The 15,889-nt window shown below is 48.4% G+C and overlaps 1 protein-coding gene across 2 annotated transcripts in view; it reads left to right on the plus strand.

Annotated features, from left to right (window-relative positions):
* The window catches only part of EID2 (EP300 interacting inhibitor of differentiation 2), a 51,330-nt gene extending 38,470 nt beyond the window's left edge, over positions 1-12,860 (plus strand). The window contains exons 3-4 of one of the 2 annotated variants that reach the window (XR_008747204.1): positions 6,145-6,279; positions 11,633-12,860. Coding sequence is in view for 1 of the 2 variants with exons in the window: in XM_055803931.1 (XP_055659906.1) it covers positions 6,145-6,279; positions 7,161-7,227 (202 nt within the window). In the remaining variant the exon portion in view is untranslated. Of the gene's footprint in view, positions 1-6,144; positions 6,280-7,160; positions 7,707-11,632 lie in introns of those variants that run through there. The other variant, XM_055803931.1, reaches the window with a different exon arrangement.
* The last annotated feature ends 3,029 nt before the right edge of the window (positions 12,861-15,889 follow it).

The following is a 15,889-nucleotide window of genomic DNA, read 5'->3' on the forward strand; positions in this document are numbered from 1 at the left end:
GCCTCATCTGGATCTGTGTGTTTCTGATGCGTACAGTAGGCCAAGCCAGGCTAGCTCATGCTGTGCTGGAAAGTAACTGGAAATTCCCGGAGTGGAGTGTCCCTGGTGCTTGCTCCTGCCTGTGCTGGGGGTTCCCGACCCCTTTGTCATTACACCTTACCTACTCGTGTGAACGCTCCCCACCCTGGTCAAGTCCAATCAAGGCTGTCCAATCAAGTCCAATTAAGCATAAATCACACATCTTTGCTGACTTAAGGAAGACATGGGGGCACAGCTTTCATAAGCGTGTGAGCCAGGGATTTCATGTGCTGCGTGTCCTGAAGCTGGATGGCTGGCAACCTGATGAATATGCTGCTCTTAAATATATGTGCCATGAATGGCATTTTTAGTACAGATGATTTGCTTGGGACATTGCTAGCTGACTGAAAGAGGAGTTTCCCTTTGTAGACAGACCATGGTTAAGAGCATGCCAAATATGCCAGGTATGCTAGCTATCAAAAACAAATACCTAGCTCTTATGAACTGTTTAGATCATTAGCACATCTAAAAGCACCTCAGGAAATAGGACTGCCTCAGGCCTTTAGTAGCCATCTAGTCTACCCTTATGCTCCAAGGCAGATTCAATTAGATGTAAACCATTTTTGACAGGCATTTTCCTAGTCTGCTCTTAGAAACCTTCAGTGACAGAGATTCAGTAAGCACCCCAGGCAATCTCTTCCAATGTCTCACAATGCCTGAAGTTAGGAAACTTAACTTTCTGGTCTAAGTCTCCCTTGCTGAAGTTTAAGTTCACTTCTTGTCCGGCCTGTGGTGGAAAGACTATTCCCTGCACATCAGCAGCATGTTTGAAGGCTGCAGTCCTCATTCTTCTCATGCTTCTGTTTTCCTTTCTCCTCTCACTGAGCACTATGCGTTTGTGCAGTCTTTTCTCACTGGTGTTATCTAGACACCACTCCTCTCTTCATTCATTGCTCTCCCCTGAACTACAGAAATATCTCAACTGCACTTTTTTTGGTGTGCTGTTAGATGCCAAATACAGGACTTCAGCAGCTCTCTGGTGCTCACAGTGTATAATGTACGACACTGTGTGAATCAAGTGTCTCCCTTTTTTCACCGCAGCATGGTGTTGTTCATGGAGGTTAAATTGGGAACCGTCACCCTTAGGGCTTTCTGCAGAGCTTCTGGTGGGTGGAAGACCAAGAGCTACAGAAGTGAAATGGCTTGTGCAGTCCCCCTCCAGCTCAGAGGCAGAACTGGGAACAGGCAAGAGGAGGTTGCTTTTAGAGAACTGTGTGAAAAGCAGGGAAAGGACATGGGAATGCAAGTGGCAGAAGTTCAGAGGAAATGCAAGTGGCAGAGGTTCAGAGGAAAGCCCGCAGGCTGTCTGTAGGAGTTCTCATTGTCAGAGCTGCAGCCAGGTCTCAAACCACCCTCCTGCACCCCAGCCCAACATGGAGCTTTCACTGTTTGCTCCAGACAAAACCAAAGCAGCTATTCCAACATTTGCAGCTTTAAGAAGGCTGCGAGGTGATGAAGGCTGAACAATGTCACACTAACTTGGGACCTTGGCTCATTCAGATACACACCTGGAGTCCTCCATGGGTGGTTTTCTGCCATGCTGGAATGGGGTTCAGGATTGAAACCAGCCAGCAAAGCAAACATTGCCATGCTGTAGGGGCATGGCAGCCCTGACTCAACCTGTCTCTGCTGCGCTGTTGCAAGATGCATGGCTGAGCGCAGCCCCCTCCATCTGTCACTGACACAGTGCTAGGTTGGGAGGTGCAGCTCTGAACTTGGAGAGTTCACAGCAGTGTGATGACAGCACCAGCGCAGGATCAGTGTGCAGGATGGATGCCGATGCATGCAAGAGTGGCAGGATGGGGATGAAAAAGCAGGACCCAGAAAGTTCTGAGTGTATTGCTCCCTTGTTATCAATTCCATTTGCATTAAGAAGGCAGCTTTTTTTTCCTAATCTTTGCCATCGCAGAGCATATTTCCTGACTATTTCCTTCTCCCTTTGTGCGGCAAGGAGTGGTCCAGTCAGGTAAGCTGCTGTCATTGAAAGCCAGATCACTTGGAAATGAAAAAGTCTGGGTTTGAAGAAAGCAACCTTTTATTTTCCCTTAATGCCCTATTGTCTGGCAGGCTCTGACAATGCTCAATCCCATGTGCCCAGCATCCATGTCTGGAAGGAAGGCGTAACCTGGTGAAAAGACACACAAGGCTGTCATCTTGGCTGCAGAGAAACAAAAGCTCCAGGAGGCACTGCTGTCAGGAGCAGAGGGGATGTGGAGCCTTGCAGCTGTCACGCTCCAAGTGAAGCTGCCTATTCACTCACTGCCTGCCATCCACACTCATCAGGGCTCCAGATATTTTCCCCTCCCTCTCCTTGTCATTGATAAGCCCCCAGGGATACTAATGCCATACCCCCTCCTCAGCAGCATGACCAAGAAGCTCTGTTCTGAGCTTTGTTTAGTAGGAAGCTTCATACCACTAATTAGAAAAGATTAGGGGTTTGGTTGGGTTTTTGTTGTCTGTTTTATTGTGGGTCTGCAGCGGTGAGCCCCCAGCAGGGTTAATTATTCATGAATGTTCCACAGAGACCAGGTCCTGTCAAAAAATGATTAAGCCAAAAGCATGCTGGCTGCACTGTTCGGCTGTTGTGGCAGTCGTTCTCACTGATTGCTGGCAGAGCAGGATACAGCCCTTATTTGAATAGGTAGACTACCTAATTGCCTCCTCTGGGAAAAAAAGGCCCTTTCCAAATCCTTATCTCTTTGGAAAATAGCAGACCCAAAATAGCTATTTATATCTGTATAAAAATACATACACAGTTATTTACATGACTGTAGTTAATGCATACACACTGGCATGTGCATACATGCACTAGAGAAAGGTGGTAATGATGTCTTGAATATCTTCTGCACGGTGCGAGATGTGGGCAAGCCGGTGCTATGGTGGCAGGTGGATCTCACCAGACATCACAGAGAAGACAGCTCAGTACAGATGTGCAAGGAGAGAGAGCCAAGTAGCTGGTTACTTTCACACTGGGCCCTGATGGACAGTCCCTGCCTTGCTCCCTCTTTGCTATACCACGGTACCATAGAACTTCTCTCAGTCTGTGGTCCCATGGGTCAGCATCTTTGGGAAGGGGCAGGAGGGAGGGTGATCACTCTGTATTTGCAGTATTTTGCAGTATTTACACTCTAAAAAAAGCAGGAGCCCTGTTTACCGTGTGTCTTGGGGCACTGTTATCAGTACTTTGCCCACTTATCCATATTTCTGGGAAGGACTGAGACTGGTGAGTGGTGTGTCCAATTCAAACCTCTATCTCCTATCAAACACTCATATATCCTAGACACCTGATGTGGTGTGATCAGTGCCCTGCTGGAGAAATGGGACAGGATGAGGATGGATGAGGAGGGGACTCTGACCCAGTAACCATCTTCTGTTGCGCAGTAGGTGCTGACAACAGAGGCTTCAATATGTGATGGAGAGGTATGTTGTGAGTCCATCACTGTTTTGTTATATGAACAGCAGATTTTGCTTCCCTGGATGACAGGTCTCTCCAGTTCAGGACTCCATGCAGCTCCTGTTCTGATGGCTGCATGCAGCTTCTCCTCTGCCACTAAAACCAGAATAGGCTAAAAAGAGAAGGGGGGGGGGGGGGGGGGGGGGGGGGGCGGAGCAGGGCTACAGCCATTTCAGGTCCTCCTATAAAGCTGCTCTTCTACAAGTTTGCCTAGTTGAGCTAAACTTTGGAACACCCACATCCTCCTGTGTTAAATAACATATTCCACCATTTGAGTATGTTTTTGGTGAGGAAACACCTTTCAGTTATTTGATCCTGCCTCCTGCTAGTTTCATTTAACAGCCCTTACCTCCTGTATTGGAGGAGAAAGTTAAAACCTTTTTCTGGTTCTCCATGTCACTCATGACTTTACAGACCTTTCGTATTCCCCTCTGCACTTTCTCTTTTGCAAGAAAAAGAGTCCCAGAAACATTTATCAGTGTTAAGTTTTATCCACCATTTTATTGCCCGTTCCCCTTGCGACTCTGCATTTGGCTTTCATTTTCTTACATTTATTAACTTGAACTTTCAGAGCCAAACAATCGGTATGTCCTGGAGCCCTAGCTCATGTACACCCCAAGTGACAGTCCTTCTGCCATGTTGGAAAGCCACTTCAAAGCAGACAGCCTTGGATCTGATTTACAGTGTCCCCAAGGAAAGCTTAATTTGTAACTGTCCTGAACAGAAATTCCTGAAGATTTCAGAAGCAGCTAGACCCAGTCTGCTGGCTGAGCCTCACACCTTAAAACAGAGAGGACCCACTCCTGGTAGCTGATGCCTTTGGGAGAGGTGCAGGGCATTGGCTGACATAACTGGATGCACGTTCTGCTCGGCTGCCATGCAAGGATGTGGGGGCAGAGCTACGTGAGGCATGCTGGATCTTGCCTTACTCCTGTTTTCAGAGGAAAGAGGCTGCTTTCCGCACTGCCACCAGTCTGTGGTATTTAAAAGCCTTAAAAGTCTGGTAGCAAAGGGCAGCTGCCCATGGGTTAGATACAAAAGTAATTTGTTTTGACCTGGAATGCAGTTCCTCTGTTCCTAGGTGTACAGCATCATGTGCCACCAGAGCAAAAGGAAGATGCATTTGTGAAAGCTTATAAATAAAAGCTTTACAAAATAGGTGAGACTTCTACACTTACGTGATCCTCTGCTTCTCTCTGCAGTAGACATATCTCTTATGTGCCCAAAAGATGGGTGAGGTGAATGAGGTAAATGCTGAGCTGTGAATTCCTGAGCCACCCAGCCTGTTACTAATTACCATGATTAAATATTGACACAGTGACTGCACACAGGGCTCCCAGGCAGAGATCAGTACCCTGCCATGGCAGCAGCAGAGAAATCCAAAGAAATAGCTCCCTGAGCACCTACACTGCAAGAACCCAATCCATCCTACCATTAACGTCCCCTGGGGACTGCCAGCTTGTGTGAGAGCTTGCACAGCTCTAGCAAGGGGCTGCTGGGGCTCGGGAGGTTTCTGATTCAAAATCATTGCCTTTGGGATGCCCCTTGCTGCAGTCTCCAGGAGCTGGTAGGGCGAGAGGGGTGAGGCAGTACAATGGGATCTGCTTCCCTGTGGCAAAGAAAGGTTATTAGGTTGTTACTCAGAAGAAAAGTAGGGTCCTGCTGCTTGGCTGCCAACCCCAGGGCATCCTCAGGGAAGCTCCCAGACTGACCTCACAGCTCCGCTTGGCTGCCTCCCTGTACGCCTGCACAGGCACGCCATTGAGCATCTTATACCCTGCTTTTTCACGAGTCCGGGGTGAGAGATTATGGCAAAAGCCTATAAATATACACTTGAGGTTGCCCCTGCTCAGGAAGCCTTTTAATCATATGTCTTGAGTTAAGAGTGTGCTGCACAAGGATGCACAGACTCACCCAACATGGGAAGATTTTGCCCAAGAAAGACTCACCGCTAGAATGGGGAATGCAGCTCTTTTTCCCCTCCCGTCCTGTTCCCCAGTGCTGCTGGTTAACGTGCTGGGCTGTGTGCCAGGGGAGCAGATGCACTACTGCACGGTTTCTCCTCCCCATATTGTGGCCGTGCCCAGTACTGCTTTTGCCCATGTTCATTTTTTAATACAGCAGCTGAGTTGGCCACAAGCAAAAAATTAAATATGATCCCTTGCAATTGCAAACTGCCCAAAGCCATGTGCAGCCCTGAGCTCCTTCTCCTCTGGGAACAAGGAGCAGTATCTGCAAAGCTCTCCTGTATCCACTACATCCACCAGCCAAAACTCCATTCTTTCTTCATCGGATCTTCCCCCTTCATCTCTTGAAATCATATTGGGCAGCTGCAGAAGCCAGGATGAGTCTGCACCAGGCTAGTACTCTTCAAGTAGCAGAATATTTATGTTCTCAGCTTGACCTTGCTCTCATACTAAGGTTTTTTTCATGAATGCTGCCTGTCACTTGTGTTAAGAACGGCCACTACTCATAATTTGAAGCTGTAAAGAGCTTTTGCTTTGTAGGTGAGATTTCTTGTCCCGACGCTGTGCAGAAAAGTGCTTTCCAGGAGAAATACTTTATCTCAAAAGTGATGATAGAAGTGGTAGCATTTGATATTACATTTTCAGGAAAACACTGAAGAACCCCTCAGGAGCGGCAAGATGGGGGGAAAGAGGGAAGAAGTTATGCTGCAGCTCCTTTCCCCATGGGGGGTCAGAAGCTGAAAAGACGGATGGAGGCAGGGGGCCAGAGAGAGGACTAAGGTACTTGCTTGCAGTGATTTTTTATCCCCTTTTGGTGTAACCTGTGCTGAGGATAGCTCACGTTAAGAGCTAGTGGCAGCCCTGAAAGGCACTCACAGTACCTCCTTATTTGGGATGGGGAGAGGAGAAAACAGGACATGATATATTTCTTATGCACCCCAGATATAATCAACAAGCTGGTAATTACCAGGCTGTAGCATATACAGCTGGAGCATACATGACTTATATGGGAAACCGTCGTTTAAACAAAATATCCAGGATGATACTCCTTTGGCTTGTGGTTCGCCTGTGCTTTAGTATGAGTCTGGTATCTTTCAGTTAACCAGAGCTGAGCTGCTCCTCTTGGGGAGAAGCCTGAGCCACCCAGCCAGGTTTGCACGTGGGTTAGGAGCGGGGTCAGGGAAGCTGGGTCTTGTTCCTCTCCACCTCAGACTTGTCCCCTGGCTCCAGGGGGGCTTCTGGGGCTGAGGAGGTCCCACACATCTGGCCTGATTTATTTGTTTTTTAGCAGCAGAGAGCTGCTCAGTGGCCAGCAGTGGGAGAAAAGCTTATCCAGTGGGAATGACAGAGATGGTGACATGGTGGGGAGACACACTTTGTCCTGATTTATCCAGGTTCTCTTGTGACCTTGAGATAACCGAAAGGAGTTTCAATTCTGTTCTTCCACTTTTAATGACATCTTAATACTAATTAATTAACACAGTTGTGCATTCTAGTACTTGAACGTTCATTGTTATTTGGGTGTAACCTCAACCAGCACTTCAGGGTTAGCTGCAACTCAGGATGACCATCCTGGCCCACAAACAAACAGAAGTGAAGGAGGTACAGGAGAAGTGACACACCGCCATCTTAGGCACTCATTTGACTCACATCTCTTTCAGCAGTGGCTGCCTCCCTTGTTATTCCTCACCCCTTAGAAACATCCCTTGTTGCTCCATCAGCTCCTGATCTGGGGCAAAAAGGTGAACCAGCCTGGGTTAGAAATAACACAAATCAAGTCTCCAGTCCTGTTCGTTGTGGGTCCTGACCAACAGTCTCATTGGCACAACTGAGAGAGCAGAGCTGAAGAGAAATGAATGGCCAAATGCAGAATGAAGTCCCGCTTGAGCTAGACCGCTCCAAAAATGTGCATGCCATCCAGGTGCTATCGTCTGCTAGTGCTGCTGCTGCTGCTGCGCATACAGGGGCTGCCTATTGCACACACTCTTCAAAATCTGTTTTGGCAGTGCAGTGGTATATGCACTTTAAATACTGACAAACAGCAACTGCTATACATCTACTGACGAGCTGAATGTGTAACGGAGAAGGCAGCAGTTCAAATGACAGTCACAAGCCTTGCTGCTGTTGGATCCCCAGTGACTCTTTTTCCTAGTTCCTGTTTTCTCTGGCTGTATTTCCATTTCATCTATTAAAATGCCTAACAAAGAGCTTCTACCCTTATTTATGGAAATTTGTCGCCAGAACTTTTATTACTGAAAGAATAGCATGGGTTAAATACAGCTGATCTGAATTTTCTGATGAAACGCACCCAGATTTTACTCTCTTCTTGAGAATAGCTAGATACTTGGTGGTAACTTACACCTCTGAAAATCAAGCACCTATCATCCACCTGCATTTTTTCAGCTTTCTTTCAAATCACCTTGCTCTCCTGCTTTCCAGTGCAGAAACTTGGAATACTTTTTCAGCTTGTAAAAACTGTTCATGGATTGGTATAGGGTGTGAGCTGCGACAAATGTCCCGGGCTATTTGTCACTTCAGAAGCCATCAGTCCAACAAAGCCAGAAGCTGGTGTTACATTAAGGCATCTACAGCACATCTGCTCCTATAAATACATCATTTACAGCGGAGACCTCTATGGGTTGTCAAGGGGCAGGCTTGTATTTATGGCACCCATCGAACAAAAAGAGGGAAAATTAATTTCCTGTTTTGAAATGAGTCTCAATTTTATCAAAGGGAAAACTACAACATGAAGCTGACTAGCTGCCTGCAATTTAATGTACACAGCTTTCCTATTTAGCCATTAAGTGATTATTCTCTGCTGGATGGATGTATCATTCCTGTTAATGTTAATGATAGTTCCACATATGCCGTGATGGAATAAATGCCAAACTATGTGAACCATTTACTCCCTAAAGGGGAATGCAACTCCTTCAAGCAATGCAGGAATCTGCCAGCAAAGTGATGGGAGCCTGGGAGGAGTAGAGAGAGCTTCTAGTGAGGCTGAGAAGTAGGGATGTTGCTTGGCCAGCTTTGGCAGCAAAGCCAGCCAAAGATGTTCCCACTCATCCTGTCCCCATCCCTGTCCCCTTGTGCTGTTGCCCCCTGCTCCCCAAGCTGAAGCAACTGTAAATGAGCTGCTAGCATCACTGAGGTTTAAAACAGCCCTTCAGAAGGAACCAGAAACCTCGATGCCTTCACTGTTTTTTAACCAGCTCATTTCACAGAGCACTTCTGCAGACAGTTGTCCCAGAGGCACCAGGAGCAGCAAACTGTGGCCAGAGGCCAGGAATGAGCAGTTAGGGCAGGGCTGGGGAGAAATCTTCCTACGCTGGCGTAGGAGGGGGCAGGCAAGTCGGAGGATGTGGAGTCATGCCGGGGTGCCTGCTTTGGCACACGGTGCATGTCTGTGCCACCTCCGCGCAGTGACACTGGCTCACGGAGCTGTGGGTGAGCTCTGCCTCCACAGTGGCTTGCCCAGCTGCTGGCTCCAGCAGGTTTGGTCAGCACATGGCTTCTTGCCTGAGCCTTTGCCCAGGCTCTGAGGCAGGCTGTCCAGTCCTCCTGAATCACAGCCAGGTCATTCAAGGTGCATCCCTGTCATCTGCGCTCCAAGGCACCTCTGGGGGTCATGTACACATGCCAGGTCAGCATGCCAGGGGACTCCATGACACAGCAAATCCTGAAGACAGAAGAAAAAGGCTTCACCAGAACATCTTTAGTTCTTTGTGCAGCCTTAAAGCAGTTGGTTCGATGGACAAACAGAGCAGGAGCTGGATGAAAATCAGCTCTCAGATTCACCAATCAAGCTGAAGAGGAGGCTGGGATTTCACTCTTTTATGGGGCCCTTGTAACCGCTGAGCTATATCAGCTAAATCAGCTGCTGTCCTTTCACACAGATTTCACATCTTAGCAAGTTTATCAGTAAACAAGGCCAGTGGCACTATTTAATAACCTGAGCACTACCTTGCCAGGGGTTCAGAGCCACTGCAGAAGAACTAAGCTTGTCCTGCCCAGCATGTTCCCAGGGGATGCAAACCCAGTGGGTGTCCCCAGTAACAGCCCACCTGCAGACCTGGCATACTTGACTCCCTGCACTTTGCCATCAAACATGTATTTCTTTGAGAAATGAAGAAGGTACTTGAATTTCTGAGGTAACCCTCATGCCATTAATGCAAGAACACATTATGTGGCATTGAAGGAATGCAGTCACAGCACAGGAGGGAAATTAAATTAGGCTTTTGCTGCTTCCACATAGCACCAGTCACTGGGTCAAGTTGTTTACTCCCCATGTAGGGTTTTCTTCCATGGGTGAGTCAGGCCAAATTCACTGGAATGGAGTCTCTTTTACTGGTACCAATAGGATATGAAAGCGAAAATAGTCAGGAGCGTCCACATTGCACATCTGGCAGGTCTAACTCTCCTCTGTTATCATGGCTAACGAATCATTTTATGGGATATTGGGATTGCAGATTGGCACTAAGTACTGCTGCTGGATAAGAGTGGTGCATACATTTTGAGAAATGAAGGGTTAGTGACAGGCACTCGGCTTTAGCCTGCTGAGCAGCAGCTGCAAAAGCAAAGGAGAGCAGAGGTTCAGAGATCTACAAAACCACAGGAACTACCCATTGGCTTCAGTGGTAGTAGTCAGAAACCTGTTATTCATGTCTTCTTGTGTAATTTGGTTGCATGTCTAAATGTCTGATACAACAGCACATGTCAGGGCACTGCAGGTGACTGAATGACAGCATTTGGTCACTTTGCTTTGGTTGTGTCATCTCTCAGCACCATCACCCCATTAATTCTCAGGCCTCAGCTTGGGTGAGCACAGGGACCTGCAGGCCTGGGCAGGTCCCTTGTCTATGGGCAAGCCTTGCCGTACATTGTACAAACAACCCCGCCGCAGGGCCAGTGGGAGGAAAGAAACTTTATTAGGAAGGAAAACATGATTTTTATTGCTCTGAAAGAACAGTTGGTGGTGAAAGCACCAACAGTGTGATAACACTTACAAGTTTGTGAACCGTGCAAACAGACGTGGTGACAAGCTGTGCCAAGGATATGGGGGACTTAAGCCACAGAGCTGCAGAAGTGCCTCACAGAGCAGCAAAAAACCCTTTCTGTTCAGTGCCCTGGCTGGACAGGTGTAGAGCCAGTACCGTGACAGCAGGTTGCTGCTCTGTCACAAGGATTTTGGGTCCTGCCAATGCTCTTTTTGCAAAGGCAGAAGCATCTGAGCAACAGGGGAGGGGGCCAGGGCTGGACTGCAGCTCCCAGAGCCCAGGATGGTTGGTGCAGGACAAGGCACCTCGCACCTCATGGAGGCATGGTGAGGAGGAAGGAGAGGTGCAGTGATTGCCGCTCAGAGGCACTGGCTACAGCCGTTTGCCTGTGTTTTTCCATCAGATGCTGCTATGTCTCCACATCCATTTCTGTTGCCTGCTCTGGCCAAGCCAGGCTGCACTTAGCTGTCACAAGGCCTTTTCCAGTCCCATCACAGATCAAACCAATACCTTTCTCCACCGGTCCCTTGCTATGATGCCCTCTTCCTGTTCTCAGTCCTCTTGTATGTCCTCTTTACCACTCCCTTTCCTTGTCTCTGGTATGCCGCCAACTCCCGAACCACAGTCCACTTTGAAGTGGAGTCTGTGACCTCCCAGATGCCTCCTCCTTGGCTCTTTGCCTCAAGCTGCAGCCTGCTGCCTGAGGTCAATGCCGTTGTTAGTCTGGGGCTAACTGTGCCAGCATCCCCCCTGTGAAGCAAGAGAAGTAACAAGCTGCTGTTCGTTGCTTGGTTTCCACAGTAACAAAGATGGTGCTTTTTTCCTCTCCCAAAACACCCCACCCCCACCCCCTCTTTCGAGATGCTATTGCCACCACTTCTTCTGTGTTTCTGAAGACCTCAGAGATGGCAAGTCTATCCCTAGTTTCCGTTTTGAGCTCTTTTGTGTGCTGGTGCATGAAAGCAGGTTCCCGGGGCCAGTTGTACACGCCTTTGCTGATCTGCTGCTATGCTGCAATCCCTTTTACACAGGATGCTGCATCGCACCAGTTATCTAATTAACTGCTCATATGTGCTTGGGAGGGTTCAGGGAGCGCTGATGAAGCCTGGTTAGCGATCACATTACCGGTTCTGCAGGTAACACCTTCCCTCCATTTTTTGGATGACACTACAAAGAAACTGCACATCGACAAAGCCTGAAGGAATTTAGCAAGAGCCTTGCTGTGGTAGCTCCCAGAAAGTTGCCTCCTGCTATCCCGCAGAGCTGGAAAAACATGCACCCATACACTGGGACTAGGGGGAAGGAAGTCCTGCCGCACAGTTTGAGAGGCCTCAGCAAGCATTTCATTATCTCACTTTACATCTTCAGCTCATGGTTTGTTGCATCTATAAAACTGTCTTGCCCTCAGGCTTAGACATTTCACAGAGGTGAGAAAGGGTCCAGGGTCTGTGCTTCGTAATTTAGGCTTTGCATAAATAATTTTGTTGCCGTCTGCTACACTGACTTCAAAAGGCTCAAGAAGGCTCAAAACCAGAGCTGAATTCATCAAGGTTAAGGCATTCACTTTCTGTAGCCAGCAGCACATGGAGGAGAGACGTGACCAGCATCGAGGCTGCCCACCCTAGGCACTGCCACCAGGAAGTCTATTGGTAGCTGGGTGACCCACCAGCAGCCTTTGTCATTGAGACATAAGCAGGGCACAAACTTGCACTCCCACAGCTCTGTGCTGCCACTCCCCATTGCTGCTACATGACTCACTGGCAGTTCAAAACCTTCCCTGATAAAAGGTTCTGCAGAAACAAAAAGAAATACAGAAAACAAGAAGTAATAGAGTAATTTAAAAACAGAACAAAACAAACAACAACAAAAAAAAACCCAAAACCTTCAAGAAAAGCCAATACAAAAATTTCCTAGCTTTTATTAACCAAAAAGGACAGTGTGATGGGATAAAAACTGGCACTGATTTTCTGTGTGAATTACTGCATTTCCAGTACAACACGTCCTCCGGAACGAAGCTTGCAAATCTCGGTTCTCATCAAATGCTTTTGCTGGAGCTGAGTGTATGGTCCTTAAGGATGCAGAGGAAAACGGAGAGCCATGCTTGGAGGGTGGCCAGCTAAACAATAGGGAAAAGACAGCCAGAGCCCTGAGCATGCTGGCCAGAAGAAAAACCAGGGAGAAAGGCATATTTTGCCAACTGCACTCCCAGTTACTTAGCCTGCAGCTGCAGCTGGGGAGGGGGCTAGTATGTAGGATGAGCGAAAGCTCACATCCACCCAAGGTAACTCATTTTCTCATTACTGAGAAATGTAATGCAAATGCTGACATTGCCCTGCAGGCAAATGCAGCGCTGGTTTGGGGTCTCCCGGGGCTGCTTGCTGTGAGACTGAGCATTTCCAGAAGCTGCCAGCAGGAATTAAGTTCTTGGTTTGGGGTCTGGCCCCTGGACTGCTAGCACATGCAGGGTAGGACTCACCATTTGTCAACTCCTCGGCACTCTTCAGCCTATGTCTGTGCCAGCGTCTTGTGCCAAACTCTGTCCCTCGTCTGGTACTGTGGAAAGCTGACTGGACATGGAGTGGCTGGCTGTGACTGGCTTGTCAGCCTCAAGTCATCTGAATGTGGCACAGCTTGGCTCCCTTACATGGCCACGCCAACCTCAGAAGCTGAGAAAGTCCAGGCAAAACCTAGCTGCACCTCCAATCCTGAGCAGGGGTGACAGGTCAAATGAGTGCCTGTGGGAGGTAGGTTGGCATTGTAAAGACCTGGGCATGCAGAGAGGTGACATTTGGTCACCAGCTGCAGCATGGCCGAGGCCAGCGTGGTATCAGGGAGGCAGCTCAAGTCTGAGATCACACTCGTGTGACTAGCAGCCATGCCACTGCAACGCTGGTGTGCAGATGCACGCACACAAAGCGCAGCTGCAGAGACACTTACTCTTATGGAACACTGCACTTGATGCAGCGCAGTCCAGCCATGGTCCCAGGAGGGATGGGTACCACTGGGGCCAAGAGGTGTAGGCACCAGCTCCCACTGCCCCTGCGCAGCTTTGATGATGCCAGCGCCCATCTTCAGGCTGCTTCTGCCCTCTCCTCCCTGTGGTCTTTCCCCAGGGCAAGGTCTCAGCCCACCCATCTCCAAATCAGAACTTTTTGTCCCATGCACTGATTCCTCTCTTCCCAGCCTGACCCCTTCTCCAGCAGCAGCTGAAGTTGCAAGAGAGCAGAAGCAGGGTCTTGCAGGCCAGCAGCAAACTTGATTTTATCATCCCTGTAATGCTGCTAGCGGCTAAAGCGTCTTCAAAATTTAGGCTCTGCTGACCTCTAGGGGACTGCTACGAACCCAAAAGCATAAAGGCTTCAAGGCTCGCGGCACGCTCCAGCCCTTCGCACGCTCCTCAGGAGCCCTGTGGTGGCTGTAACATAGTTGACAGCCACTTGCGGGCCCTTTAGCACTACTAGAGGGCTGTAAATAAAAACCTGCCTCCGACACTACCTCTTCCATCACACCATTATAGCAGCAATACCTTAAGAAACGCGTACAAGCAAGGTAAGGGTGTTGTGGAGAGATACTACCTACTGTCAGGCTGCCCCATATAATCACTGCTTTTATTTCAGCGTGGAAAAAGCACTTGGGAGCTTGAGAGCTTTCACTCTTTTCTGTATCAATTTGTCTAATAAAAGGTATAAAGAACCTTGCTTTAGTGTCACAAATAGACCACTGCTCAGCGAAAAGCATGGATGTATACACCTAGGCATTGGAAATAACATGCTTTTTTATGGCATTTCGTCACTCACTAAACAACTGGTGGAAGCAAGAGCCTTGCCACAGAGAAGGAACACGAAGACTTGTAGAAAGCAAGCATAAAATCTGATGTGATCCTTAAAGCAGCACACAGAGCTGCTGAGGACAGGTAACTGCACCTCCCAGCTGACTCTGCTTGAGGACAGCTATGGCGGGAGACAAAGCGTTAGGCAGGAGCCTAGAGAGGCAACACAAACCGCACCTCTGATGGATCCATTCTCCCTGATACAAAGCCAAAACCTATTGTAGCCCTGGAATACACCAGTTTCTTGACTTAGGGAAGGCATGATGTAACTCTGGAGAGCTGGAGTGCAGACAGATCCAAACTGGAACAAACGCAATGTGCTTGGCAGAGTGCCCCCAGCTACAGCCACCACCTTGTGTGGGAGCTCCCCACCACAGCAGGGCAACTTATTGTCCCTGGGTTGAGATCTGTATTAGCAGAGAGCTGATGTCTAAGCTGTTTAAGTTCACTTGACCTTCTGACACAGAAAGTAGTCCATCCAGCAGACCTGAGTAGACAGTGGGTTCCAAGCAGCTGAACACACACTGGTGTTGCAGCACAAACAAACTAGTAGGCTGCAACAAGGCTTTTAACATCAGTCAGACTCTACTACCCATACTGTTTCTCCTTCCTCCATCTGACCACCTCTCCCACACTCCTCAGTACTATTTAACTACTTAGCAAGAACAAGCTACAGCTGCACATCATCCATGCCAACCAAGCCTTCCCGGCAAGGCCACAGCTGCGTATTATCAATGCTAATCAACCCCCTGCCTTCATTCCTCTACATGCTGGGACTGTCATCTCTTCCACAAACGCAGCTGTACCTGTAGCCAGAGCCTAATCGTCACAGGAGCTTCTACCATACACAAAAGTCTCTCAGGTTGTGGGGCTCATGTTGCCAGGACTGTGCACCAACATGAGGGAGTCAGACCTGGCAGGTACTCTACCAGCTGCAGGAACAGCTTTATAGACAATGCTGAGGGCTCTGGACACATGAAAGGGCACAAAATTGTCATGCTCTACTCAGAGCTCATGCCCCGGGAAGTGCCGAAAATACGACGCAAGTGATAAGTCAAAGCTTTTGCTCTTCCACGGGCTGGAAGATGTTATTCAGCCCACAGACAGAGGCTCATTACAAAAGGTAACAACTGACAGCGTTCCTTCAACTAAATCAGGGTAAGATGTCAAAGTGGCAATTAAAAGTGCAGTGTTTAAAGACAAGAGACAAATGAGCTGAACAGAACCACCAATTTTCATTTCAGCATCATTACATATCTGTTAATTAGAACAGATGTCTCCTTAATCTGTGCAAAACAGAAAAGGACCTGGGAGGTCTGAAATACTGGCTCATCCACAAATATTACCACCAACTTCCATCTTCTGACAGCAAATCCACCACTTCAGACTACGCTGAACCAAACCACCCGGTGGTTCTGGGTCCTGTCCTGCAAGACAGGGCTTACTCTGCAGCCCCCAAAGCTCAGATAAAATAATTTTTTCCTACTTACAGCTGCAAACACCGTGTTTATTCCACCATGCACCGACAGTGCCCAGGAAATGCAAGCCTCTTGTTCCCTTTGCC

This window comes from Falco peregrinus, chromosome 5 (genome assembly GCF_023634155.1).
Source record: "Falco peregrinus isolate bFalPer1 chromosome 5, bFalPer1.pri, whole genome shotgun sequence".
NCBI lineage: Eukaryota > Metazoa > Chordata > Aves > Falconiformes > Falconidae > Falco > Falco peregrinus.